Below are 27845 nucleotides of genomic sequence, written 5' to 3' on the forward strand. Positions count from 1 at the left end.
ACCAATCTTTCGAGCCAGTCTTTTAGGTAGACGTTATACAACCCTGCCAGATGCACTTTAGTATGACCGAAGCAGGGCTATGTTCTCCCCCAAGCAATTGCATGAATACAGAATTCATGGTTTGGGTGTCCTAAGCATGGGAGACAACCTGACCGGATAGTGAAGGATATACACTGTTGGAATTAATATCGCCAAATCAATGAAGGCTGCCTTCCATCAATGACACTGCTATCGAGGGGAGATTAGGTCAAGTAGACATAAGAGGCTCTGTAGTAGGGCCACTTGTATATCTTCATATATTACCACGTTATCAGGTTGTGTTTAGCCGAGGAGCTTTTGTAAAGTCCTTCTTGGCGAGTCCAGCCATTCCGCTGTAGAGCTATGTTTAAATCGTTGTTCAATGCCCGGCACATTAGTGATAATTTAAATAGTGAACATGATGATAATCGAGAGAATATTACCACAGTACGTTCCAGAACGACAATTCTTTCCTAAAGGTAAGCTTGGTGATCAGTGACAATGCCCTCCGTGCTAATCAAGCACGGAGAGAAATAGTACCTTCACCAACTGCCCAGCGTTCCTGTATATATGACACATTATAAGTTGGAGATAGCAAAGTTTGGCGGGACCAGGCTGTCTCAGACCGCCTGTAACTAAATGATCTTTCCCCCATTCCGCGAGAAGGCATCCTGCACCTTAGCCCAGGAAGAATTTAATTCATAATATCCTCGATGAGATCGGCATAACGAATAGCTTCGCTAAGTGCCTTACCTTGGAAGTACCGAAAGATTCGCTGCTCGATATTCGTCCAGCAGAAACAAATCTTTTGCACCTGGAGTTGATATTGCAAAGTCACATGAGTTTCAGATACCTGGAATACAGGGAACCTACCCGGTGAATCTGTGATGTCACTCACCAAGCTCTTATACTACGATAGCTTATGATGAGTGTACATCTGGACAATGTGTAAGCCACACCGGCTATGATTATGATTTGGTACGCTGCTACGCTGCTAGAATTGATTATCAGGCCACCGCTTATTATGATATCGATATTGTGGATATTATTCATTGTAGAATGCCTAGTATCGGAGATGAAATTAGTCCCTCGATACCAGATGAATACCATTCCTCCTAATGGGACTTCAAGGCTACAGATTATGGTGTAAAATTCCTCAAGTGTTAGATGGGTAGACAGAGTATTCAAAAAGTAACTTCATGTAGTTCGATTGTTCTATAAAGATATCTATACACCTGTAGTAATGGCTATATAGTATACGGGTCATGCAGAGTGCGTGCATGCGGCTAGAGTCTGGGGTTTCTCAGTGGAAGAATGTGCCATCCTCTAAGAGACTAGATGGCCATTCTAAATCCTACAAGGTGGAGCTATTTCTCTATTATCTGTTCACGGTTGACACCTTAGTCTGGTACGAATGTAACGATGACTAGAACTTAAATAGAGTTTGCTGGCGCAGTTTAGTTCGCGTTCGGGCCATCTCCCAGGCACATCGTTTTCGATGGTTACCCTCCGGAGAATTGCTCCTTAACTCTTCACAGTGGAGTACTATCGGACTTGCTAAATAAGGCCTGGCATACCCTTGCTCCCTCACAATGGTTAGAGGGAGCTCGACACTTAGATTAGCTTATTTCCAATATTTTCTCAATCCGTATAGTACTTTTCCAATATATCCCGCAGGCTTACCATGGCTTCTAGTGTATCAGAGAAGCACGGCAGATATTATGCAGAAAGCCTGGAGGGCTGGTATCCTTGGCCAATAGATTCGGTACGTACTTTATAGGTGACACAATACATAATCTGACAGCATGAAGCGAGAGTGTCTACGACAAGGTACAACAGAAACGGTACTCTTGACCACGGTGAAGTATCTAACGGGTGCTTAGAACAACAGTTCGACTTGCAATATCAGTTATTTCAGGGAAGGTTGTCTCATGTGTCGATCCAGATACCTTGAACCGTGCTTGGTATAAGAGCCGGAGTTGGTCTCTGGGCGATAGAATTCGGTTAGTCATTATTATGATGGTGTGCGCAAGCTGTATAATCTCTGGATTTCGTCTTCCTATGCTAGTATTCTGGCTGATAAATCTCTCCAACAGCCAAAAGATACCCATATTCAAAGGTTAGCTCATAGGCGCACTACACAAGATGATCCAATTGGCTCACCACCTACCCAGGTGATCAGCCTTGATTTTATCACGTGGGCGGAGGATCGTGAGTCGACGTGCAACGCATTGATGGAAGATGCCGAGCGTTGTAGGCCGCTGCCAAAAGTCCGATTCATTGTCGATAGCTTTCTCAGTCCACTCTGGTACCAGACCTACACGCAAGTGGATTTTATCCATATAGGGGAGCTTTACGGTGATATCAAGATCTTGAGACGGCTTTTGTCAGGAGCATACCAGTAAGGACCTCCCTGTGAGACTAGTTACCGCGGTATTATCTGACTATCATACTGGAGCTGCTGTGCACCCAATGGAACAATTGAGATCTGTGGCACTAGTGTTCAGTTTGACGATCCGAACGGGGATACAGCTCTCCACCGGTTGTATCGAGATATGAGTAGCGCGTATAAGAAGTCGGGTCGCTGCCTGGAACTTCCATCCAAATACGCATCTGAGGTGAAACGCCATGGATTTGTCCACGTGGCAGAAAGGGCTTACGTCCTGCCTTTGACTACTAAGGGCGATGATGAGCTATTGAACAATATCATTACAAACTGGGCGGACGGATTCGAGGCATACAGTCTAGAGCTGATGAGAACAGAGCTGGGAAAGCGATACCTGGATATCCTCTCTGGTTGTGCGTTTGCCCGCCAATCACTACGAGAAGGTGTGGATGGATATCTAGCAATGTAAGCCCCTCATCCACGTGAATTAAAATGGAAAAGGCTCATTATTAAAAGTTGGATTGTTCACGGCAAGCGAGCACCCTGTGAGGGCCAAAATGGCAGTCAGATTGCAGCCGAGCACTTGTCCTCTTGAAATAGTATATACATATCTAGCGTTTCTTCTCGTCTTCTTGTCTGGGAATAGTACTCTTGAAAGAGCTGGCACAAGGCATTGAATAGTAACTATGGCCTGATAGAATTCCATATCGTTCATCTCCCTACGAATATCTCCGTCGGCCGTGGATAAGACTGTATTACAGTATGAGATGGCCAAACCCATGTCTCTATGACTGATCGTTCTCTGGTACCGGTTTCCATCTGGATTCATAAGTCGGAGTCATTGCCAGCTCAGTAATTATGGTGGACTTTACAGGGAAGCCGGAATATATCAGAAATACAATTATAGAGAAAGCTATTGCATGACATTTGTAACTAATGCAGTAAGACTGCCACTATTAAGGAAGATACTGACACCAGACGGGTATAACTACGGCAGCGCATAGCTGTTCCTGTAGGAGAGCTGAGCATAAACTAATACTACTAGGTTTTCCCTGTACAGCATTCTGTTTACGTAGTCCACTAGAATAGGATATACCAAACCAATATTCTCGGACTGGTAAGAGGCATCCAGCCCTACCTATTGCAATGTCCAAGTGCTGCAAAAGAGTGACATGTACCTGTCGGTGAAACAGCTCATTGGGTGTAAACAACTAGTCAAGCATGGAGAAAAGCGTGAAAGTATTACAATTCCATCCCGTCATTCCAAAATACTGTCATCATAAACACCAGAACAGGGAATACTGTTTGAAAATAATAAAGGGTAAGACAGAAGTGCAAGCAGGAAGCTTTCATATAAGACAGCGCCCAGCCTGGATGATATGCTGTGACATCTGTAATTACTAGCCTTACAACGTGCAAGGTGCAAACCTCTTCATAAATAAAGTTAAAGGAGAGAGCCAGACCAGACTAGAGGCACAAGAGACATAATGTCAGGGACACAACAAGAAAACCTTTGTGCTCCTCAGTTCAACACTCACGAGAACACCCTCCGTTCGAATGAAAGGTTAGTAGCATCTACAACTTACCTTTTAACAGTTGCTGATGCTGCCAAGATGTTTTATAGAAACTCATTCACAACATTATATATCCAGTCCTTCGATAGCCTTGTTAACGGGCGTGCTATCTGGGGCCATAATGAATGACGATACAGATGGTGCACTGCTGGACATAGTTCAGCGACAGTCACGGCCGCTTATTGGAAGCCTAGAGGTCCCGACCTTTTTGACAAGTATCGGTATCAAGCTTTGTCTGCAACATGTCAAAGGATCCAGAGCAGCGGTAGATAGTCATCAGGTGGAGGTATGCGCGGAGGAGCAAACTTTGCATGCCATAATCCGAGGGTATGACGACGAGCTCCCCACGGGGAGAACTATTACAGTTATGAAAACACTTGCTATGCATATCAGGACCTTTTTGCCGATGTTCCCCACCTGGACAAGATTAACATTCGACCCTGCCAGCCCTGTCCGCCAAGCATATGAGTTTCTCTGTATCTGTATCACTGCATGCAACATACATATTGACCTGGGATCACCGAGCATCCAGCGATATAACGAGTTGCGGTGCAGTGGGCTTGCTCATGAAGCAGCACTTCAATATGTGTATTCCGTGCCGTGAAGTACTATGCTGTTGCTAGGTGATGTGGTTGCATTATTGGATAGACTATACCGAGTATTCCAGCAAATTCCATACAATCCAGCTGCTTTCCCCATGGTTCTTCCACTAGTGTCAGATGCATGTACTGTGTGGCTCTACCTCTCCTACCTTTGGCTGTGCTATACATGGCAATCAGAGGATGTTCATTTTAATACCCCAACACTATACTGGTCTCACAGCACCTTGCTCATGGTGTTTCACACGTTGAGCGTGGTAGGTGAAGACGGAAGTCCATCAACGTGGAGGGCATGTCTCTGTATGCTCCGAGGATTCAATATTGCAGCGCATATTGCGCTACAAAGTTTCAGCACATTCCCTGTTTCCGTACACAGCATGTTGGGCATAGGGCCAAGTCCTTGTGAATTTCCGTCGCAGCAACTTCACAGGATGTTTGAACGGGTTTCTGGCGTGGAATTGCTTTGCGGCATCCAGCCACTGTAGTTACGACATAGGTGAGGCAAAGTGATACACTCTGTCCGTCATTACTATCGATTACCTGCAACTCTCATTCTAAAGAAGTGTCGTTGTTCTCATGCAGGGTGCTGTTATGTTTGATTCTATTTCTTACTGCTTCAATTCCCTTACTGGTCGGCCCTGTTACCTTTATGCCAGAGCTTTGCGTTTTCCGTCCCGCCATAGCTAGTATAGTTGGCACCGATTTACTATTTCACTAAGTCTGGCACCACTTGGAAGCTGTATCAGGTCCTGGTACAGCCTCTCTCGAAATCGGTTTGACCATCAAACATTTAATCATTACTTCCTTGCCCCACCGCCAAGCCATTAGCGTGGATTTATTATTGGTGTGTCGGTTTTGAACAATGGGCCGCTGTATTTCTTGTACGGAGTGTCGAGTATGCCACAGTAGTGTGTTTTTACGTGCGCATAATTTTTGCATAACATGCCATGCATAATCTAAGCGTGCAAGGTTCCATGGAACTTGGCGGAAACCAATGGTAGATCATGTGCAAACTAGACGGCAAGTTACCGCAAGGTCGGGTTAATAATATTCCTGACGCGCTCTATATCACGTGATAAGACGCTACGAAGCGCCTTACAATAGGCAAGTAAGCTTGCGATCCTGGCGCCAGATACAGTGACATGGTTGGGCCATTTGCCGTCACGTTCTTATGCATCCAGTTCAGCTGAACCCCGCCCCTGGGCGGCGCATCCATCTCGTCTATCCCTCTGGCTCACCATTCGCCCACTTCAACAACTTATCCGCCCAAACAGCACCCTACATACCTTGCCGCAAGCTGCCATGAGGAAGCTCAGACAGGCCCTTGGGGGAGGACGGAGAAAAGATCAAGCCTGTCCCAGTAATGGAGTCAGTCCGCTGAAATCACCCCAACCGTCCACTGAAGACTCTTTGCCACCTACATTTCCTGACGGCGTCAAAGTTCTCCATAACTGTCCCAACGCTACGGTCGATATCTGTTTTGTCCACGGCTTGACAGGTGACCGAACCACCACTTGGACTGCTCAGGGCCAGGCCGATCCGTGGCCTAAAACGCTTCTTCCGCCTAAGCTTCCCACCGCTCGCATACTCACTTATGGTCATGATGCGTATGTGGTGCGAGGGTCGGTTGCTGGGTCGAATCGTTTAATCGACCATGCTACAAACCTCTTGAACGACTTGGCAGACGACAGAGATGCTATCAACGCATCATCCCGCCCCACAATTTTCGTGGCGCATAGCTTGGGCGGCCTAGTCTGCAAGAAAGCCATCCTGAGCTCACGAAATAACCCCGACTCACACCTTCGGAGCATATTTAATTGTACCAAAGGCGTCGTTTTCATGGGCACGCCACATAAAGGTTCATGGATGGCGGACTGGGCAAAGATCTCGGCCGATGCTCTTGGACTGGTGAAGTCGACCAATAAGTCGTTGATCGATATCTTGCGGGCGGAGAATCAGCTGCTCGAGGCTATTCAAAACGACTTCTTGTCTATGGTCCGAGAACTACGAGAGAACCACCGAAGTCTGGAAGTCATGTGCTTCTTTGAGGAGTTGCCTCTGCCTGTGGTCGGCAAGGTTGTCTCTAAAGAATCGGCAACTTTTGAGGGCTATAATCTGGTCAGCATCCATGCCAACCATAGTGAGATGGTCCGGTTTCATTCCGCAGATGACAACGGGTTTAAACGGCTGGTAGCAGCGTTGGTTCGGTGGGAGTCACATTCGAGGTATCCAGCCACGGCCACCATATTATGTAGTGAGCCTCACTAAATTTACAAGCACTTCACATGATCTAGATGATAAAGACATCCGGTGTCTCAAGAGCCTATGGCCTACCAACCCTGAAAATGAGAAGATACGGATCTAGCAGACTAAAGGAGGTCTCTTGGAAGATGTATATCGCTGGGTCCTTGAGAACCTAGCCTTTAGACAATGGAGAGATGACGAAAAAGCCCGACTTCTTTGGATTCGAGGTGACCCTGGCAAGGGTAAGACAATGCTAGTCTGTGGCATCATCGATGAGCTGCGGAAGTCGATCAGCGGCTCAAATTCTTCATCATTTTTCTTTTTCCAAGCCGCTGATTCACGTATCAATAACGCCACGTCAGTTCTTCGCTGCCTCATCCGTCAGCTTGTCGACAAACACCCATCGCTTATCTCACACCTACGAAAGCATTACGATCAATACGAAGACGCGATTTCTTGGTATACACTGTCTCAAGTATTTACCGACATCCTCGAAGATCAAACTATGCCGCGCACCTTCCTGGTGATTGACGGTCTTGATGAGTGCCAGGCCGGTCTTTCGGGTCTTCTCCACAAGATCATGCAAGACTGGTCGTTATACTCCCACGTTAAATGGCTCGTTTCGAGTCGCAACTGGCCTAGTATCAGGGAACGACTAGGCACTGCGGAGCAATTGTCCCTTGAGTTAAATGCTGCATCCGTCTCCACTGCCGTCGGGCTATATATTGATTATAAAGCCCGTGAAGTAGCAACGCGGAAAGAGTATAATGACCAGACCCAAAAGGCAGTTCAGCAATATTTAACTACAAACGCAGACGGGACATTCCTCTGGGTTGCGTTAGTCTGCCTCTATTTGGAGAACGTGCGATGGGACCCTATTGCTAAAATGAAAACGTTTCCTCCTGGCCTTGATTCTCTGTATCGACGCATGATGCAAGAAATTCGTGAATCAGGTGAGGATGTGCTGTGTTGGGAAATACTCGGCTTCATGGTAACTGCTTATCGTCCTATGAAGCTAAAGGAACTGGCATCTCTCAGTGAGGTTCTGGCAGATCATTCCAACGACCCAGAGACTCTGGAAAAAGCCATGAGTCTATGTGGATCCTTCTTGACAGTTCGTGAAGGAACCGTGTACTTTGTACACCAGTCCGCCAAGGATTTTCTTTCAGGAAAGGCTTCTGGCGAGCTCTTTCCTTCGGGAATAGAGTTGGTCCATCATACTATTTTTTCAAAGTCGTTATCCAAAATGGAACTGGCTCTGCGCCGTGACATTTATTCTCTCCACAGTCCGGGATTTCCTATCGACAAAGTTAAGCGCCCTCAGCCAGACCCATTAGGCTCTGTGCAGTATTTGTGCATCTATTGGATCTACCATTTGCATGATGCTCGTCATATCGCAGCACGAGAGCACTCTCAAACTTGCGACAAGATCTATGATTTCTTGTCCAACAAGTATCTTAATTGGCTGGAGGCTCTTAGTCTTCTACAAAGCATAACACAGGCGATTAGTTCAGTGTCAAAACTGGAGGACTTGGTTCAGGTAAAGCACTTACCTACTGATATTGTCTCATTTTGCTGACATTAACATTGCAGAAGAAATGGTCAGGATGTTCCGATTTAGCTAAACTTGTTCATGATGCCCACCGATTCATTCGCTACTTTAAGGGGGCCATAGAAATCAGTCCTTTGCAAGTGTATTGGTCCGCACTCTTGTTCAGTCCAGCCTGCAGTATAATACGGCGACAATACGAGCATGAGCAGCCCCAATGTTTCCTATTTAGACCAACTATGGAGGATAACTGGAGTGCTTGCCTGCAGACGCTCAAGGGCCATACCGGCTGGGTCAGCTCCGTGGTCTTCTCGGGGGATTCCAAGATGGTCGCCTCGGCATCAGATGATGAGACCGTCAAGATCTGGGATGCCAACAGTGGCCATTGCCTGCAGACGCTCGAGGGCCATAGTGACCAGGTCAACTCCGTGGTCTTCTCGGGGGATTTAAAGGTGGTCGCCTCGGCGTCTCGTGATGAGACCGTTAAGATCTGGGATGCCAGCAGTGGCCATTGCCTGCAGACGCTCGAAGGCCATAGTGACTGGGTCAACTTTGTGGTCTTCTCGGGGTGTTCCAAGATAGTCGCCTCAGCGTCAGATGATAGAACCGTCAAGATCTGGGATACCAGCAGCGGCCATTGCCTGCAGACGCTCGAGGGCCATACCGGCCGAGTCGACTCCGTGGTCTTCTCGGGGGATTCTAAGATGGTCGCCTCGGCGTCAGGTGATAAGACCGTGAAGATCTGGGATGCCAACAGTGGCCATTGCCTGCAGACACTCGAAGGCCATAGTGACTGGGTCAACTTTGTGGTCTTCTCGGGGGATTCTAAGATGGTCGCCTCGGCGTCAGGTGATAAGACCGTCAAGATCTGGGATGCCAGCAGTGGCCGTTGTCTCCAGACGGTACATGCTGGAAGTTTTGTCGAGGTCAAATCATTCGATCTAACCAACTGGTATCTTGAACTTAATAGAAGCGCCATTCACTTATCCTTAGGCTCATGTGGTACACCAGTTAAGCCCACTCCCGAAGCACCGACATTCCAGGGGTATGGAATCAGTCATGATCGAGTGTGGATCACCTCGGACGCAGTAAATCTGTTATGGCTACCCCCAGAGTACCGACCTCGTGCCTTCGATACTACCCAATCAGGTATTTGCCTCGCCTGTGCAACCGGACGAGTGTTGATCTTCAATATTGGTTCCTAAAGAATTCCACACTTCCTTACCATGTTCTAAATCCAGTTTTATAAGTCCTTCTTTTTTGTAAAACAATACTTATCATTGTAGCAGCTTCCTATACAATATAACGTGGCGGTTATAAGGGTGTTATATGGTAATGTTTGCGTCGCCGTGTGCGGATATTCAAACTGAGAGACAAGCTTTCGTAATACAGTACCTTCCTTCATTCTGTATTATTTTCTAATACCTTTGCAAAAGGAGGGTCTGGGTTCTTAGGTGCATTAATATGGAGGATGGGAATTGCCACGCGTGTGACTTTAAATATATTCCATGGATTTCCGTGCCATTCCACTGGGATTCCGAAACCAAACTGCACTGTACCATCCATACTATACCAGGGAATATTTCTTGTGTCGTGATTTAACGCGACCCCTTAAATAATTTGCAGGGACTAGCGCCTTGGCAGTGGGGCAAAGAAGTAATGGTCAAATGTTTGTTGGTCAAACCGATTTCGAGAGAAGCTGTATATTTTCTGTTTGCTTTATCTATCTCACAACCACTGTTCACCTGCAAGACTTATGTCAATTAACCACTTTTGCCAATAGAGCGACACTACTCTTCATCCTGGCTCTCTCTTCTTTTGGCTAAAAGACAGTCTCCAAACACGATGTGGTCACCACTAGCTAGGACAAGCACATGTCAAGCCTGGAAGCCAAAATCCAAATCGAGCTAGGAACAGTCGTAAAACTAAATAATCCCGAAAGCAGAAAGAAAACCAATACAGAAACTGATGTTGAGCAAATATGACTAATCTAATCTGTACTCCCACTGGCGTTAGAGAGGTTTGGATTCAATGTGTCGCCTCATTGGCTGCCTTAATAGTTATATAAGCTACAGTCCTTACACAGCAATTCAACACCAACAAGCATAGCAGCGTGTCACATATTAACACGTTTCAGTAGCTCTGTGATAGTATCGGTCATTGCCTTCATCTGCTGTTGATGCTGTTCGATCATAGTCCTGATCGCGTCCTCAGATCTTCTGTCTTGCTGTGTATTAACACTTCGCTTTTCCTTATCGGGGTACTGGCTCCGAACAGCATACTTGCGACGGACAGCCCAGCTGTCATCACTACTAGAGGTACCGACCGACCCCAGCACCGCCGCATTTTTATGCGCGCTCTCTACGGGAGCTCTCTCTGGTCCAAGGATCGCTTTGAATCTTGGCATGGTGGCCCATGGGGGCGTTATATCTAGCTCCTGGTAGAATCGATTGATCTCGGCATCTGCAGTTCTTGCCCCTAGAACCTTTCTCAGTGTAGTTCGGCTGAGAATGTTGGTACTGCCATTCTTGAACTGAATGAGACCAAAGGCCCTTGGAAGGCTCCCGCGAGTCTCTGGGTTCCATTTCGCGGACAACACATTATCCCAGCCTAAAATCCGATCATAGGCGGTGCGATCAGCCTTGCTATACCGCTCCTGTGAGCGACGCACATCATTCTTCTCCTCATCGGGCAGAGCGAGGTATGCTCTTGCCATATCGCCATTCACATCACCATCTTTCTTGATAAGAATTCCGGTAGCATATCTTGGACTCTTTACGACAAACGACGGCCCGCAAAATCCGCTGCTGGGTATGTATCCAATGATTTGTTCGGCAGCTTCATGATCCCGCTGGTTTTGCGTCTGAGCTTCTTCAGAGTTGACCGCCATCCCTGGAATATCTGGTAACCGCCACAATTCCGGGTAGTAGTGCGTGTTCTTCATATGATCGAACTGCTTTTGTATTTTTGTTAGGTTCTCAACATTGTTTCCGCCCCTTTGGGCAGCTGTCTGGTAGTTATTGGCGAATCCATACAATAGATTGATTTTAATCAGTCCTTCGTCTTCGGGGCGGCCTGATTGTTGGTTTATTTTCCTAATCTTCTTATTAAGCTTACCAATCCCTTTCTTCCCCGACTCGCGTGCGATGTCTTCGTGAGCCTCTAAATACCGATTAACTAGCTCTGTGGCTTCGCTATAGACCCGCACTACTTCCACGTCAGGCTTGGGCAGTGTGTGTTCGTCCTCTGACGCGGCTTCTGACTCGTCCCCGGCCGCATTGTCCGCAAATGCCTCGCCGAATACCTTCTCTGCGTTTCGAGTCCGGTCTCTTTTATATTGATCACCAATTAAATCATATTCAGCTCGTGATTTCGGGTTGTGGAGCACGTCATAAGCCGCTGACAATTCTGGATAGATGGCGATTAGTTCAATATTGGTAGATAAGATATGGAAACATAGCCGGTCTAGATAGGGACTTACTTTGGAACGCAATCGGTGCATCATTATATCTGTTTTGGTCAGGATGTGTTAGGAGGCCCAGTTTCAGATAAGTCGAACGGATTTCCTCCCGCGTACAATTCTCCTCGAGTCCCAGTATGCCGTAATAGTCTTTATCATGACACTGCTGGATCCTTGTTGTTTGCTGTCGCTGATCGAGACGGTAAAATCTGTTTTGTTGGCTCTCTGACTCTGCGCTATCCGTGTGTCCTACGGTATTGTCCCTATCCATCAATGCGTCTCCGTCACTGTCAACATTTGAATTGGAAAACGACCCTTGTTCAAGAAGCGTCTTCTCACGCTCGCGCTTCCTTCTGGCGCTTTTTCCCATTATTCCCGTTGAGGAGGATTATTAGAAAACCTTTTACCAGTTTACTTTCCCCTTCCCTGTATATCCGGAAGTGAGGAAGTGAGCTCGAAAGACGATTTTTGCTCTGGGAGGAAACAGTAAAGCAGGTATGAAGCGGTTTACTTATACCTTATTCTCGCACTTGGACACCCTAATGAACGTTGAGCTTCTCGCATAAAGCTAGTTGAAGAAGTTACGATTACCTATGAGAAGAGGCGGTATAATAGTTGTCTCTTAGTTCCTGACTTGCATGTCTCCCAGTCGCATTAAAACCAACATATTAGTGGAAACGCAATGTTACGACCTGGAGGAATATGGTGGGGGCATGTCCTGTGCAAGGCTGGTCCATTGCAGGCTTCCAAGTTATCCTCAGTGTACGGTACGGTATACCATCCCAAGACGAACGGTGTACTAAGGCTCGCCCTAGGAGGGCACGATTGTGTGGATACCGCTACTTAGACCAAATAGTACGACTATAGGAGCTGGGTTTCTTTTACGATACAATCTAGTGAAAATTCAGCTATACAGCAGTAGGGAATGTGTGATGGTAGCAACATAAATACTATCATATAACACCCGTTTAAAATAATAAGACTTGTGTTTTTATATGGAACTTCAACCATGACAAGAACGAGAAATTTAAAGTTTCAGAACAGGAAAAGGGACCCTTCAAACTTCAAGGGATGGAATTGAGTCTATCGTGATGAGTTTATTATTTGGATCAAAAAGCGGACTGGATAGCTATCCCTTTCCAGGAGAACCACTTTCCTAGACAGTCTCGGTCTACGTTGAATAAGAGCAAGATATGAATGAAGAACGCAAGGCAAAAGACACGAGACCTATCAGATGGCCCTTGCACCACCGAGTTTCCGTCAGCAGTGGATGCTACTCTGTATCAATACATGGATATTTGGAAGTCGCAGGGTATAAAGCACTCACCTCTCGGAGTACTTTTATCGGGGTATCTGATGTAATAGTGGAGAGAAAACTGATTGCAAGCGAGTCATCAGGCCATCGTTCCGTATTAGATTGCCTAATTATATTATATTTATCTTCATACTTTTGCATCAGTTCCATTGTGATTGCCTTTAAGGCCTGAGAATAATGTGGGGCTTGATGTGCGCTCGACGGTACACATACTTCGAGGGCGCCTGTGAAACAGCCTTAGCCTTGATCTACAGAACGAAGGTTATTGGACCGACCGATCTTAACCTCTCCTCTCTCTGTTGCTAAGATATTGACAGTCGTCAATTGTGGATGCTCAAGCCGCTGACTTGAGAGATATAGAAGTCCTTCGACGACCTTCCAGTTGTTATTTCTGGTCCTATAGGCTGTAACATGAAATGGGCGTTTATAGACTTACCTGGGCTAGGACCGCAGCAAGCTCCGTTTCGTTTAAGTGAGCTTCGCAAGCAACGAGGTGGTCCAACGAGACGGGAATATAGTCATAGAGGAGGAAGACTGACCCCTGATACAAAAAGCATTCTTGACAACTGTGTATACTAGAGTGTTGTAGGCGTTGAAAGAAGCGGGGTATCTCGTTGATGTCTTTCCTCTTGATCGACTTGATTGCCACAAGTCGCCCGGGATGAACCCGCGGTATGGCTACTTCAAGGGGACCATCTAGGTTGCAGTCATAGACCTTCCTATAAGTTTCCCATGGTGACTCCTTGCGGATGATGAAAGCCAGGTGGGATGGTCTCGCCAGCTTAACTGTCTCAAGGAGAATCAGATCCCGCTTCTGTCCACATATTCGCTTTTTGTAAATGTTTGGCCCTGCAAGCACTGGACTCTTGTACGGTGGGTGAGGCTGGGCGAGGTAGAGCACGTCCTCTGCTTGGATGATCGGTGCCCCGTTGGGCTCGGCTAATCGTACTCTGTGCATTGAACAGATCTTGTTCATTAGGATGTAGACAATGGGAGCTAGTACAATCTGGCTGTCTATTAGAGGAAAAGAGGAGGCTAAATCTAAATGTCCCTCCCCTTGGAAGTCAACTCAACAATAAGATCGGCGCATGCATTAATATGACTAGCGCACCACATTTAAGCGAGCAGAAAATAACTATGTATCGGAGACCGTCTGGTTCCCAAGTCGTAATTAAGTCCGATGCTCCCTCTCCCAGCAGCTCCTTCCTTTACTATTTATTATTTCTCTTGCAACCCTTCTTGCGGCCAATATAAGCGATATGGAGTCTCTCTCACTTACGCGAAGGGAAACTCAGGTGGCAGCTGAAAGACAGCTCAAATTCCTAGGCACCGCCAAGGTGAATCTAGATGAAATTAGTTTCGATCGATATTCACATCGACAGCTCGACCAAAGGAATGTTGATCGCCTGTGCAACCTCTTTTACAATTAAGAATGCCGGAACTTGATGTTGGCCCATCGTATACCCGCAATCGTCTCACAAGAGCATCTCGACGCGGCTCTTCAGAAAGCACTGCCAGGTGCCACCGCACAATCTTTACGTACAAGCCCAGAAACCCACTTTCCCCATCTAAGATTTCTCCCAGGACAGCTCCAAGGGCTCCATGGACGGCACCGGGCTGCAGCCGGCTCGAAAGTTTTGTCGCCAGGCTATCGTTGGTGGGCAGTTGATCTGTATCTGGATGGTATAGCTCACACTCTGGTGGGCTAGAAAGCCACTGACAGCGACATGATGCCTAGATATTGGGAATGATTTGAGAACGACTCTAATCGAAGAGCACTCCAATCAGCAGCGCCCAAATGATGGGGAGATTTACCACAAAATCCGTCAGTATGCGGCAGACGGAAACCTTGATGGGGAGCTGCGGTGGAGGGCACGGCTGAGTTCAAACTGTCTAAACCGCTTAGATGCGCTCAGTAAGAATACTCGCCTCCAACAGGCTTTTGATGCGGTTCTTCAAATCCCGGGACATAGAGCGGCTATGAGCATCAGTATGCTCCCTCGCGTGCTAGCAGTCAAATGTGACGAGGTGTGTTTAGGTAATTCCTCACGAGTGCCCCTTCTAACACAACGCGAACTAGGAGATCACCCATTACTTGAACCACGTGAGGAATTTCTGGCTTTCTCTTGTGAACAACAATCCCATCTCAGTTTCCAAGATAGACCAGCGGATAGTTGAAAGCCTTCAGCTGATGGCTCCCCGTGCTGAAGCTGAATCCGTGGAAGTAGAAGGGCTGGTCATGAGCGGCCAGGTTTTCACGGATTTTGGCGCGCATGAGCGCGAAGCAATCTGGGTGAATCTGCAGTCTTTTACAGGAATCGTTCCATCTCTGTACACTTTCTTTGATGACTTTAAGTGCTTCGAGAGCTGGGCCCACTGTTTGACTCGACTCTTACCCTGCACCCAATCCACAGTGAGGCTCACAATGAACAGTCTGCATGCATCATCCAGCGACAATTTATGCATGATCCAAACATCTGAATACAGCTTCTCCGAACGAGCTATGCCTGGCGATGATCAGTTAGAGGTTGCTTACCGGCAGCTGTGGCTGTACGCCATGCGCCATTACCCGCAAATGCCCCGGGATCCAAAACGAAAAGAGCGGCTAGCCCGATCAGCGAGCGCCACCGCAAACGAGCGTGTTGTATGTGACATGGGTCGATTAGCCCGTCGGTTGGGTTTCGATTCAGGCAAGATCCAGGAACTAATAGGACAAGCTCCTGACCGGCTGATCGCGAGAAATGCTCTGATTCAGGCTCGTGATCCGGAAGCTTTTGAACATGATAGTCCCACTGTTGATTCTATCGTGGATCAAATTATCGATTGTTTTGACATGCTCCGCCCGAAAGGCGTTGTTAGCGCACCACCAATTTCTGTGAGCCGCTCGGTGCCCCGCAAGTTTCGCAGTGGACACCCTACGCTGAAAGACCTCATGCATGATCGTTCACTTCTCTTCCTAGATAATATACATGCTGCCACAGCCCCAGGCCGGGTTACAACAGCCTTCGTTCGACGCTGTGTCTATTTGGCGTTCTTCGGTCCCCACCCCCCCCCTTGGTCAAACTGCCAATCTCGTTTATCGTCCTACGCCACTTTTGCTTGTGCCAGGGAGCCAGCCTGGCGAGATCCACCATCACCGGGATCCCTTGCAGCATATGTGCAATAGTAGCGATGGCTTTAGGCAGCACACACAGATATCGGGTTCGATCTCACCTTTAATGCATGTCAATCACGGCGGTCCGCAAAGCCATACTGCTGTGGGGCCCGTAGCTAAACGAAGAGCATCACAAGCAGATCTGGGACGTATTCAGCAAGAAGCAAGGTTCCAAGAAAGCACGTCGCAGACAGCAGAGAGTACTTACCTACAAATGAGAAGTGAGGATATAACTCAACAACCACAACAACAAACGCGCAGCACGATGGCAATCATTGCTACGGAAGGGACAATCAATGCCACTGGAGACCCATGCATACAAAAGGGTCGCGACTTGCACTGTGAAGCCATGGAGGGGATTTCTGATATCGGTGTCACAATAGGGGCTACTAACAATATGTATCAGCTAGAAAACGATCAAATAGCCCTCAGTCCTAAGGGAAGTCTATTGAAAAGCTCATATACAGGCAAGATCAACATCGTGTTCTATGTATACGATGAGCACTCCCACTGGAACATCTCCGCGGTACTCCGAGTCAACCCGTCCGAACCTAATAGTGTGTCTGAATTTAGGCGGGCCGTGCAGAGATACAAACAGCGAGGTATCACATTATGTGATATGAAGATGCGATCAGTCAGCATATCATCCTGTTTAGTGGCAGCAATGGCGGACGGGCAGAATGTACTGCTCTTGTTTCCGCCGGGGACACGACAACTGTGCCAATCCCCAGCTATCCCTAGCGGGCTGCCAGTACCCGATATTAGCTAGGAGGGGGCCTCCCATATTTTATCTTGACAAACAGCAACTATTCTAGGTATAGTATGATAGTATGACCTCTCAACCTAGATCTAAACTATCCCGACTATTATGTGTTCAGAGATGTTCAAATAGTAAAAGTAAATATCTGTATAATGGCTTCATTGCTTTACTCTATTTAAGGTTATAATTATAGTCTAGAGAAGGTTCGGTTAACATTGAGATTGTACTTGCGATTGAGTAGGTTAATATAATATAAACTAACATATATTAGACATTGAACATGAAGTGAATAACCCCTATTCCATTCAATGTAAAACGCTGATAGTAATACAAATCCAGCCAATATATCTAAGTATAGATCCCATTATATGAATTATTAGAGTATTTACAAATAAATTCATCCAAATTTTAGCTTATCCTGACTTTCTAATATTACTCCTGATTTGGCAGTGTTAGTAGCTTAATAAGTTAGTGCTATATTGGAGAAGGTTGCAGTACGCAACAATACTATTGTTATTGCAGTGGCGGCCAACTCTAAACTTTCGAGTATATTAAATTATTAACACATAAGCGCCATGAGGGAGATTAGAAAGGGCCAGACTCCACTAAATCTAAGAGGTGTGTTTAACAGTAAAATTGGGGAAAATAATAATAATAAAAAATTATAAAAGCGAGGGAATATATATTTACTTAATAGAGAGACAATATATCGATTAGTAGAGGGAGGTTACGATCGGTCAATGAAAATAGCCTGCTAGAGGGAGAAAAAGAGATCAGAGCAAATTCCAGAATAGAATACGTCTTCCATAGCTTTAACTGCTGTCTTGTATCTGCTGTCTTGTATCTGCTGTCTTGTCTCTGCTGTCTTGTCTCTGCTGTCTTGTCTCTGCTGTCTTGTCTCTGCTGTCTTGTCTCTGCTGTCTTGTCTCTGCTCTCATGTCTCTGTTGTCTTATATCTCCTTTTATAGCATACGCACATGTGCTTTATAACCAGATAACATACCTGGATATTACACATATGCACAATGGCTAGATATAATACTTAGGTCTACTGTTTAAACTCGTCACTTGCATACAATATAAAGATGCTAAACCCAGGTATGCTCTCTCGGTATAAAGCTTAGATACGATTTATAGGTGCAAAATATAGAGACAAGACTTAAGTTTAATATTTAGGTTCGATACTAGACCCATACTTGGATACGATGTTCAGATAGGATATTAAACTACGCTATATAGAGACAATACTTATGTATTTTATTTATAGTATGTATGATCACTAATTGCGGAGTTTATGGCTATTTTATATATAAATTTTATTTATGCCTTCATATTATAGTATGATTGCCATACAACTCTGAGATTTAATTCTTGGATTAAAAGCTTTTCGCTCATTATCTATATCGGTACTAAGCAGTACACAGGTCAGTTTATACTATTTACTGATATATAGTATGATTTCCTTAAATGTTGACATACTGTTGTGGGCGGCTAAGCATTTTCTGGGTTTTATCTCGCGTTATACACTAGTCTTAATACAGAACTATCCGGTACATACCTAGTCGAACACATTAATCTGTATCTCACTTAGCATTACTTCAAGATCTAACCTTGTTATGAAAAATGTCCATATAATATAAGCCTTAGTTTAATATATATATATTGTATATATTACATATAACACGGTTATATTTGATAACTGCTAGTGCTTTAAATCTTACTGGTACGGAGTGCACTATAATGCAAAGATTATTCTAAGAGAAGGCCAGGGGCCGGGGCTAAAATCTGGTGTTTAGATATGCAATGTTCAAATATCTATCTTCTCTGTGCATTGCCAGTTAGCTTGTCTATTTCCTATACCAGTTGAATCGTTCCCCCTAAAGACCAGCTGTGTAAACCTAAACCTAACTGAGAGCGGGATAAGAACCTGGAATAGGATTCTTGATCCGCTGATAAACCCCCCTCTCGACCATCTCAAACTCATGGCCTCTATCTCCTGCTAGCTGTGCCTCGCTGTATGACTCTCCAGTTTCCTTACTAGTAAAAATGTACATTTCACCGTAACCATAACCTGGCTTGCCATATTTCACTTCCCACCCTTTTCTTAGCTTCCATTCAGGTGTGAAAATCTCCTTGTCCTTTGTACACTGCGGAAGCCCTTTGCGAACTTTGAAAGTGAATTCATCCTGATGCTTAAAGCACATTTCCTTTTTAGGTCTTTTCTTATTCCCTGATAGTTTATTAGAATCTCACTCAGTGAACTCCTGCACAATGTTACTTACATATCCAGGTGCTGAAAGGCCAGAGCATGACTTTAAGATATTTGGACCAATGAGAACAGGTTTCGGCTTAATCAGGTCTGCGATAGGGTTTTGCCCACAGCCTTATTTCCGTAGGATGATCCTGTTGCTAGGCTGTCCCACAGAGTGTTTTTTTAGGCAGAAACTTAGATAGTGATGAGTTTGAGCATTCAATAATAAGCTCCAATAAGCACACCGAGAGATTTTATACAGTAACAGACGAAGGCAGCAGTCAATAGTGGATGTACAACTAGCTCTATGTTCTGCCACCATAAAGATGGGAATATAGGTTTAAAATTCGAGAATGATTTTGTCTCAAGGAAATCATTGTTGTAAGCTTATTACGGTTGTGGGCGACCGTGCAACGAGGCGGTGCACCGGATATCTGGTATGTTTGAGTTTTTCTGGAGATCTAGAGAAATAGGTAAGAATGATTTTATATTACTGTAGCATCGCTTGAAGCATCAATCACCATTACAGCTAGAAGCCTGGAACATCACGGGGTTTATCGTATAACGCGTGATACACTAGACTTCAAGCGATTTAGTATGTATGTCACGTGATAGTACCGATTATTAGCAATACAATATGAACAACTGAAAATATATAATTGTACTGTAATGTACTCTACTTCTCGTTTTCCTCTTAGAAGTTGGAATATTAATTTCCTATGTTGAAAAAAATATATCACAATCTCAAATTGAGACTAATATTATATTATATTACAATATTAGAGATAGAATATAGGGTGCAGCACTCTGAGTCGTAAACAGATCTCGTTCTTTTTAAGCAAAATAAACATGTCGATATCCTTAATTCCTCTCAGCTTTCAGGCATCATTATGGACGGAAGACCCCACATTATACGATATGCGGATTTAGAAGGATGTTCCTATTATTGACTGGTATTTCTGCGATGAATGAAGTATGTCTATTAGGCATACTATAGTCTTTCCTTAGACGACCCGGAGAGGACTATGTCACTTATTATCAATCGAGATGGATCTGCTGCCCCATTGATGGTACCAGGGGAGGAGATATTTAAATATTTCTAGCCCGCGCTAGTTATACTGCCCGGTGCCGCTGAGTGCCCAGTAGATAAAAGGCTCCTAAATATCTCCGTTGAAGAGTTAATACCGGCCACAACACTTTAAATTGAGATCCTCAGTATGGAAATTTACAGAGGAAATGAGAACTATATATCTGGTTCTTTGATCAGGGCAGGGGGAAAGGGCTGTGCCTATGATGGAGAGGAGTGGATGGCTGCTGCAAGCAACGTTGGAGCCTGTCAAAATGGAGCATATCTGGGTGAACGCCGGATGTGGGAAGGGTGGGGAGAAAGTTAGGCATGTCGCTATATAGATAGGTCTTACAAGGATCAATAGTACAATTTAAATATAGTATTGGGTTTGGAGTCTTTTAATAACAGCTGGAGCGTAGCTAATACTTAGACCAAGTCTGTATGTTAATTTCTACACTATTTAAGACTAACCTGAATTTTAAATAGCTTTTTTCTTTTTCGATTAAGCGCTCGACCCAGCAATAGACGAACACTAGGCAGTAAGCATATACACTTGTGTCTTATTATCCAACAAACAGGATCAATGTACCTCATTTTGGGTGCAATTGTGACCATGATCATGCGATTTGGGACACATAATAAAGCCACCATTGGGTCCTTCAATATATGTTATCACTCCACAAAATATGAATCCATCAGCCAGCTTGCTCGCTGGGTCACTATTCGTGATCTTGTAGATGATACGATCTGAACCTGGATCATTGCTTCCATCACCTCCAAACATACGACCGCTCGGGAGGATTGGAAACTCCTGGAATGTTTTATCAACATCAGCACAATTAAGGAAATGAAAATCTTCGCTGTTTTTAAATTCCTTCGGATACATAATTCCTGTTCAAGGGCATAAGAATCAGTTTGTCAGGTTCTCTTGGAGGGAGTAGGCTTACCGTTACTGCCGTTCATTGCTGTCCCCGTTAGATCACAGCTTTGAGCAAGTTGAAATGCCTCGGCTTGAGCTGCGGTGGTGTAGAGACCTTGGTCTAATAATTGTCAGTTGGTACATGTTCATTGAAAGGATCCTTTACTGGAGAAACGGACCGCTGCATATGCGGTCGTTGTATTGACGTTCAAAAATAGATTTCACAAGACTGACGCCTGTATCCTCTAAGGGAAAGGCACTAGACACCTTGGCTAGAGTGCTGAGTCGTACAATAAGCATCAAAATAATTGGAAAATACATAGTTGGTATAGGGTTAGTTGAACCTCTTAAAGAATGATTGTTGAGTTAATGTAAGTTTGTACTTGATAGGTAAAAGGTATAGAGATATTCAAATGCACGAAATGATGAAAAGACAGATTTAATTTACTTTATACCACAGCCTCTTCACTATTATGATTACATTATGGGGTATATTTGGTGTACCTCTTGGCAGTCCCTTTGCCAACACATTGTGTCTGTTATAAGTCCACAATTTTACCTCGCGCCCGGTTCTAGATTGGACTGCCTGTCTCTAGGCTCTGCATCCATGGTACCATAGAGTATGTTGCCCTTCCTCGAAACACCATTTATTATTAGCCCTTCTAAGCATGTTTGTCAGACAACTTTCAGCGGTTAGTATCAATCTACATTGCCGCTAGCAGTCTATGTAAGGATAGACGCCATAGAGCCCAGTATCCAGAGAAGTGCTTTGATCCGCATTAGTTAATTTACAAGGTCGGTTTATGTAAACTCAGTGTGTAAGACATTTCTAGTCTATGGGACAATGGAAGGGACTCTCTACAGGAATATAACTTCTTCCTCTATGACAAATATTGGGAACCTGGCTGGGAAGGAATGTTATAATACAGAATATAAACACTATATCATAGGATATCCGGAAAAGTATATCAAACTAGATGGGAAGCTCACATTGGTTCAGAATACTAAGTAAACCTTTTATCCATAACATAAGCTAGAAGGTCGGCAATATCTGAGTATCCCCAATACCGTGCCGCTTCCAGTGGACATCGATATATTCCGCTGTTAAGCACTGTCCGGCTGTCAGAGACCAACTGTTTTACAATACCACGGTGTCCATTAGAGGCCGCCCACCAGAGGGGCGTACATCCATCAAAGTCAGGAAGATTTACGTCGATATCACGGCACTGGAGGAGATAATTAACCACATTACCGTGCCCGGCGGAGGCGGCTTGGGCTAGTGCGGTCATCCCTAATCCAGTGCGGAAGTTTAAGTTCGTGTTGTGTCGACGCCGACGGAGCAGTTTGATAATCATGATGTAGCCGAGTCTAGCCGCTATACCCAGTGCCACTTCAATCTCAATAGCAGGAGATGAGAGAAGAATTTTGACCATGTAAATGTCGCCTCTGTTCACTGCCGACTCTAGTGGTGTTTCGTCACTCCCGTTAGAAATATTTATATCGAGTCTATCATCACTGAGCAATAGCTTTGCCAAATCATAGTTTTGATTCTTAACTGCATGGTGGATAGAGGTTGAGGAGTCCTGGCCTATAGTATTAATATCCACATAGCTCTGGGCTATCAGCTGCTCGGCAAGAGAGGGGTGATTCTTCTTCGTAGCCCACCATAAGGGAGTTTGTCCGTGATTGTCTCTGGCGTTTATCTCCACGCCGGGTTTATCAACAAGAAGCTTCGCGACCGACTGATGTCCGTATCGGCTAGCTATATGTAGAGCTGTATGTCCATCATTGTTTCTAATGTTTAGATCGATGTCTGGATGATTGAGGAGCAGCTTGAGAAGCTCGCAGTCGGCATTCTCTGTCGCGAGGTGCAATGCAGACTGGCCACAGTCAGTGCTGCTATTGACATCAACTGGAGTCGAGAGTAGAAGACGGACAATATTAATGTTGCGGACGCGGGTGGCAATATACAGAGGCGGCGATTTATCATATATCTCAAAATGACCATCCATTCCGCGAAGTTCTAGGTCAATTGAGCGACACTTTAGAAGTTTATGGATAATCGATAAATTACCACCAAGGATGGCTCGGTGGAGTGGTGTCATTCCGTGCAAATCCTGCTTGTTCACGTTGATGTTTTCGCTCTGAAGTAACAGAGTTACCATTTCTTCGCTATCCCGGCGAATGGCATAGTGCAGAGCAGTATTGTACCAGAGGTCCTGAATGTTGACGTCAAGATGGTCCCAAGAAAGGAACCATTTGACTACATGAGATTTCCCAGCCATCACAGCATGATGCAACGGCGCAAGTCCACGTATGAGTGAGTTGATATTGGCACGATAGGAGCACAGTATGGAGAGGAGTCTTAGATCCCCGTAAGATGCTGCCCAGTGAAGCGCAGAGCTGTCCTGCCATTTAATATTAAATATATAGAGAGTGTGCAGAAGTCGTTTATGTAGATTGGGATGTGTGAGGCACAGAGAAAGAATATCTCCTCCTTTCTCTAGACTGTCCACAACAGGCAGCAAAATTTCGGTGGGGAGGATCAGAAGCGACATCATCGACGATACTGTGAAATCAGAAACAAAGAAGAATAATGAGGAATCTGGTTACTGTAATGCCACGGATATGGTTCCAGCAGAGAAAAATATTTTTGTTTTTAGAAAGACAGCTTGACTAAGCACTTAAGTATCGTTATTTATGGCCGACCCAGCTACTCCCTAGCCACAGTAGGAACAGTATGCAGATTCTATTCCATTATTGGAGGACTCCAGTCGGAGCCCATCTAAACCGAGAATGGATAGCATTCCATTTTTGCTCTTTTCTTTCCATTACCTGAATAGCATCCCAAGAATTTGTCTAGACTGACATGTACTATGGGAAGCTAATAACATTGAACATAGATCCATAGGACTGATAACGCTTTAAACTAATTAGGAATCTAGGACTATCTACCAATTTCAGTATGTACGTTCTAATATTAGCAGAGTACCCTTATAGAGTCCGCCAAATTAGCAGCCTGTTAGAACTTACCCACCACCGTAGATGTTACCCCTTAAAACTCTACACACTAAACTGGAACTAGCCTCTGAATATCCAATAGTAGTATTTCCTTAACTTGAAACTACAGCACTACCTGTATAATACGAAAAATGGCTATTGACAGGAACTAAAGGCCGAGCCTGGAAGCTCAAATACCAGTTCTGCATCAGTTCAAATAGAGAATGGCAAATCTTACCTGAACGTTCCATGGTGATCTTAGTCCCCACTATGTCACCTGCACATATATATATAAATGCAGCTGATAGGACATAGACAAGAAAAATAATGGACTAGAGAGCCTAAGCCTTGCTAGCTCAGGACACCAAATCTGCTTAGAATAGCCTCTCGTGGCTTTCATTTTCCTAACTTGTTTCCTAAAACCCATTTCGAAAGTCTCCTAAATACAGCAAAAAATTGAATACCTATCAAGGAAAGGCGTGATGCCGGCACGGGGACCTGCAGAAAGCAAAAGGCCGCAGAACCAGGCCAGAAAGCGACACCGAGGACGCCGTTGTCAGAAGACCGACAGACTTGTTGAATCAAGACAGAATGAATCAGTGAATAAATCAATGGAGCAGACTCTCGACGCCAGCACTGGTCAGGCACTATATGATGTCCCACCTGATGTGAGGATCGCCTGCCCCCCTCCATGAAGCTGGATTCTAACCGGTCTGGAATAGCTTGGAGCCAGTCCATTGGGAGAATATGGAACCCCGTGTGTCATCTCTTCCAAAATAAACACTGTAAGTGGGTCTCCATACTCTGAATCTCACGACGACAAGCAGTCACACACTTCTATCCCCGCTTATTATTTGTCCTAACAGTATTCTCAGGGGTTGATAGATTTTCGATGTGAAACATCTCAGTGGACCGCCAGTGGCTCGATCTCGTGGAAAGGAGATGCATGCCAATCTGGGAAGACGCTAGCCTTTGGCGACCGCTACCACGATTATAATTGCACTAGTCAACTCCATAATGACAAGACTACAGGCACAGAATTGTCACCCTCCAATACCACAGGTTTTAACAACACCCTCAATACGGAGTTGCACTGTCATAAATCCTCAGCCGTTGGCATGGATATATACACCGACGACCGAAGTACTCATACCATTGATTGGCGGCTCCCTGAGAATTATACTATAACCAATCCAACATTGGATTTATCAAGTCCTCTTTCAACTATGGGAAGCAACCATCCCTTAAGTTGTTTTACGGACCCTGAAATGGCTACCGCAAATGTTTTGGCATCTCCGTATAGTTCAACCGATGAGACAATGGGACTTGCCGCCTATACCCCATTGTGGAGAGATTCGGAACAACAAGTCCAGTGGAAGAAGATATCGTGTCCCTTTTATCATGACCCACTAAGCATCAGAAGCTGTGAGTGGTGTGGCCAACAGCCCAGTATTTTGGAAGGAAATACTCCGGGTCAATGGTATCACTGCTATCCCTTGATGTTATCTGCCGACGAATATGAAAACGAACGACCTCTAAGCTTTCCCATATCATCAGCCTTGGACTGTTCTCCTGTTTTCGGCATAGATGCTAGGTGTGACCCTAGGACCATGACTGATGGAAATCAGTCATTCCACCAAGATCAGACATTAGAAGAGGAAGTCACCTTCGCACCGACTATGATCGAACCATACTGCCTTTACAGCACACGTTTCGGTGAATTGAGTACTAGTGGGTGGCCAGTCATTCCATTACCACCTGGTAATGGAAATTAATGCCGCCAGCAAAAATAATGCAGTACTCACGGATGAATGTACATTCTTGGGTTATGGCGAAGGGACGATACAGATTATATGATTGGTCTCCAGCGCTAAGTCTAGGTTGAATGTACCTCAGCGTATCATGTACTATGTTATTCTGTTGAAAATTAGCAGAGAGACATAGAAGCCTTGTTAAACTATTAGACTTTGCTATTTTATTTAGAGGATAATAATCTTGTAAAGATATTCAGTGTGGTAATACCATTCATGCCGTTGGCTTTGTTAAAGTGTTGCGCATGCTCCTAATGCCCACCTTACGATGAAGTACCTATACGTTTTGCCTACTAGAGATCTCGTTACCGCACATATATTAAGACCTTAATGAAGTAGAAAGGTTTGTTCATTCCTACCTTTCTGCCCTGACCCTGGTACAGTATGTTGTACATTGCACCGGCCCGAGGTCATTTTCTTTGGTGTATATGAAGGCAATGTTGCTATCGTATGAATGAGTGGAGCAAGACAATATTTATCACGGGTGATACGCTAATACATGCCTCTGGCATAGTACAACCCCCTCCAAAATTAGTCAGAGTGCATGGGTGCGCGACGGTGGCTACTTGACAGGGCTGTACTAATTTCTACAAGGCTCAACCGTTCAATGGTGAAAGGCATCTACAAACCATGACCATATACTGTTCTTAATAGGCCAAGAGACATGACCCCATACAGTCATTCTCGAAATCTGTTTGACTCTCGTACTTTAATATTTGATTTTCAGGACCCACTACCAAGTGCCTAATGTGGTAAAAAAAGTATCTGGCTATATCAAATTTATAAAGGATTCTCGTACGTATTCGGTAAGCACCCTGCGCAGCTCTGTATTCCATACAAATCAATCCTTTTTACTACTTGAATATCTCAGCAACTAGAGATAGTAAAGATGCAATAATTAATATATAATAGAATATAGGGTAAATAAGACTATTGATAATTTTTTAAATTCTTTTCTCCTGAACTTTACTCTGTAAAGTAGAAATATCAGAAATACCGCTGTAATATTCAATACTGAAAGAAGTATTCTTTATATAAGCTTCTCTACTGTATATAGTAAGAATTAAGTACTATTATATACTTTTCTTAAATTTTTGGATTATTATAGTTTGTGGTTGCTGAGATATTTAGATAGTAAAAAGGATGATTTATATGGAATACAGAGCTGCGCAGGGTGCTTACCGAATGTGTTTGTGGCTGTGATTATGTAATATCACACAAGGCCAAATACACTAAGACATGAAGTGGGCCAAGAATATTTATTGTATGTTTGTTGGTTAAACCAATTTCGAGAATAATTGTAGGACCTATCCTTTCCGGAATTGATATATTTTATTTAGAACGCTTTACAGTACTGATATTAACACTGGCCTAAATTGGTGGCTAGCCTATCTAGGCCTAAAGAGTCAACCCGTTGTGGAACCGCTTCCCAGTCGAAATCTCCAGCTAACCTTTTATGAAGGTGCCGACATAGCGTTTCCGCTTCTAAATCGGTCCGACTAACAAATACACATCGGTTATCTCGTAGTTCCACTACCAATAGCTTAGTATAAATGGGTTATTAGACCCTTTCTTGAATAAAGATCTCGTTTCTACTAGCTGGTTTACCTAATATAGAGATGCCTTACCCCGCTATATATATAATATTGGTAGTACGGCAGATAGATTGTATTTAATATATATATTGTCACGGCTTCCAGGGTAACCCCGCATGATGACTGCATCGTATACCCTGC

The 27845-nt window shown here is 44.7% G+C and overlaps 9 protein-coding genes across 9 annotated transcripts; 6 read left to right on the forward strand and 3 right to left on the reverse strand.

Moving 5' to 3' along the window:
• Positions 1-1823: 1823 nt before the first annotated feature.
• BDV38DRAFT_275115 (uncharacterized protein) lies at positions 1824-2999 on the forward strand (the record flags this gene model as incomplete). Its single annotated transcript, XM_032057958.1, has 5 exons — positions 1824-1893; positions 1928-2021; positions 2276-2419; positions 2519-2869; positions 2969-2999. 5 exons carry the CDS (start codon positions 1824-1826, stop codon positions 2997-2999), a joined length of 690 nt encoding a protein of 229 aa, XP_031908495.1.
• A 908-nt stretch (positions 3000-3907) lies between these two features.
• Positions 3908-4937, forward strand: BDV38DRAFT_210839 (uncharacterized protein). The gene has a single exon (XM_032052607.1). It carries the CDS (start codon positions 4007-4009, stop codon positions 4580-4582), a length of 576 nt encoding a protein of 191 aa, XP_031908496.1. The 5' UTR covers positions 3908-4006; the 3' UTR covers positions 4583-4937.
• A 785-nt stretch (positions 4938-5722) lies between these two features.
• BDV38DRAFT_210867 (esterase/lipase family protein) lies at positions 5723-6958 on the forward strand. Its single transcript, XM_032052609.1, has one exon. The coding sequence runs from the start codon at positions 5880-5882 to the stop codon at positions 6843-6845; it is 966 nt and encodes a 321-aa protein (XP_031908497.1). The 5' UTR covers positions 5723-5879; the 3' UTR covers positions 6846-6958.
• On the forward strand, positions 6931-9673 carry BDV38DRAFT_210861 (uncharacterized protein). Its single transcript, XM_032052608.1, has 2 exons — positions 6931-8361; positions 8415-9673. The coding sequence occupies exons 1-2, from the start codon at positions 7072-7074 to the stop codon at positions 9573-9575; spliced, it is 2451 nt and encodes an 816-aa protein (XP_031908498.1). The 5' UTR covers positions 6931-7071; the 3' UTR covers positions 9576-9673.
• A 489-nt stretch (positions 9674-10162) lies between these two features.
• Positions 10163-11175, reverse strand: BDV38DRAFT_261190 (uncharacterized protein). Its single transcript, XM_032056005.1, has one exon. The coding sequence runs from the start codon at positions 11084-11086 to the stop codon at positions 10487-10489; it is 600 nt and encodes a 199-aa protein (XP_031908499.1). The 5' UTR covers positions 11087-11175; the 3' UTR covers positions 10163-10486.
• A 2207-nt stretch (positions 11176-13382) lies between these two features.
• BDV38DRAFT_287751 (uncharacterized protein) lies at positions 13383-14121 on the reverse strand (the record flags this gene model as incomplete). The annotated part of the gene is made up of 2 exons (XM_032060935.1): positions 13383-13520; positions 13582-14121. 2 exons carry the CDS (start codon positions 14119-14121, stop codon positions 13383-13385), a joined length of 678 nt encoding a protein of 225 aa, XP_031908500.1.
• Positions 14122-15570: 1449 nt separating this feature from the next.
• BDV38DRAFT_297022 (uncharacterized protein) lies at positions 15571-17176 on the forward strand (the record flags this gene model as incomplete). The annotated part of the gene is made up of 2 exons (XM_032063054.1): positions 15571-16183; positions 16254-17176. The coding sequence occupies 2 exons, from the start codon at positions 15571-15573 to the stop codon at positions 17066-17068; spliced, it is 1428 nt and encodes a 475-aa protein (XP_031908501.1). The 3' UTR covers positions 17069-17176.
• A 5512-nt stretch (positions 17177-22688) lies between these two features.
• BDV38DRAFT_261191 (uncharacterized protein) lies at positions 22689-23704 on the reverse strand. The gene has a single exon (XM_032056006.1). The coding sequence runs from the start codon at positions 23304-23306 to the stop codon at positions 23100-23102; it is 207 nt and encodes a 68-aa protein (XP_031908502.1). The 5' UTR covers positions 23307-23704; the 3' UTR covers positions 22689-23099.
• Positions 23705-25416: 1712 nt separating this feature from the next.
• On the forward strand, positions 25417-26073 carry BDV38DRAFT_275120 (uncharacterized protein; the record flags this gene model as incomplete). Its single annotated transcript, XM_032057959.1, has 1 exon — positions 25417-26073. One exon carries the CDS (start codon positions 25417-25419, stop codon positions 26071-26073), a length of 657 nt encoding a protein of 218 aa, XP_031908503.1.
• Between the last annotated feature and the right edge of the window lie 1772 nt (positions 26074-27845).

The sequence above is a fragment of the Aspergillus pseudotamarii genome (assembly GCF_009193445.1).
Source record: "Aspergillus pseudotamarii strain CBS 117625 unplaced genomic scaffold BDV38scaffold_83, whole genome shotgun sequence".
Taxonomy (NCBI): domain Eukaryota; kingdom Fungi; phylum Ascomycota; class Eurotiomycetes; order Eurotiales; family Aspergillaceae; genus Aspergillus; species Aspergillus pseudotamarii.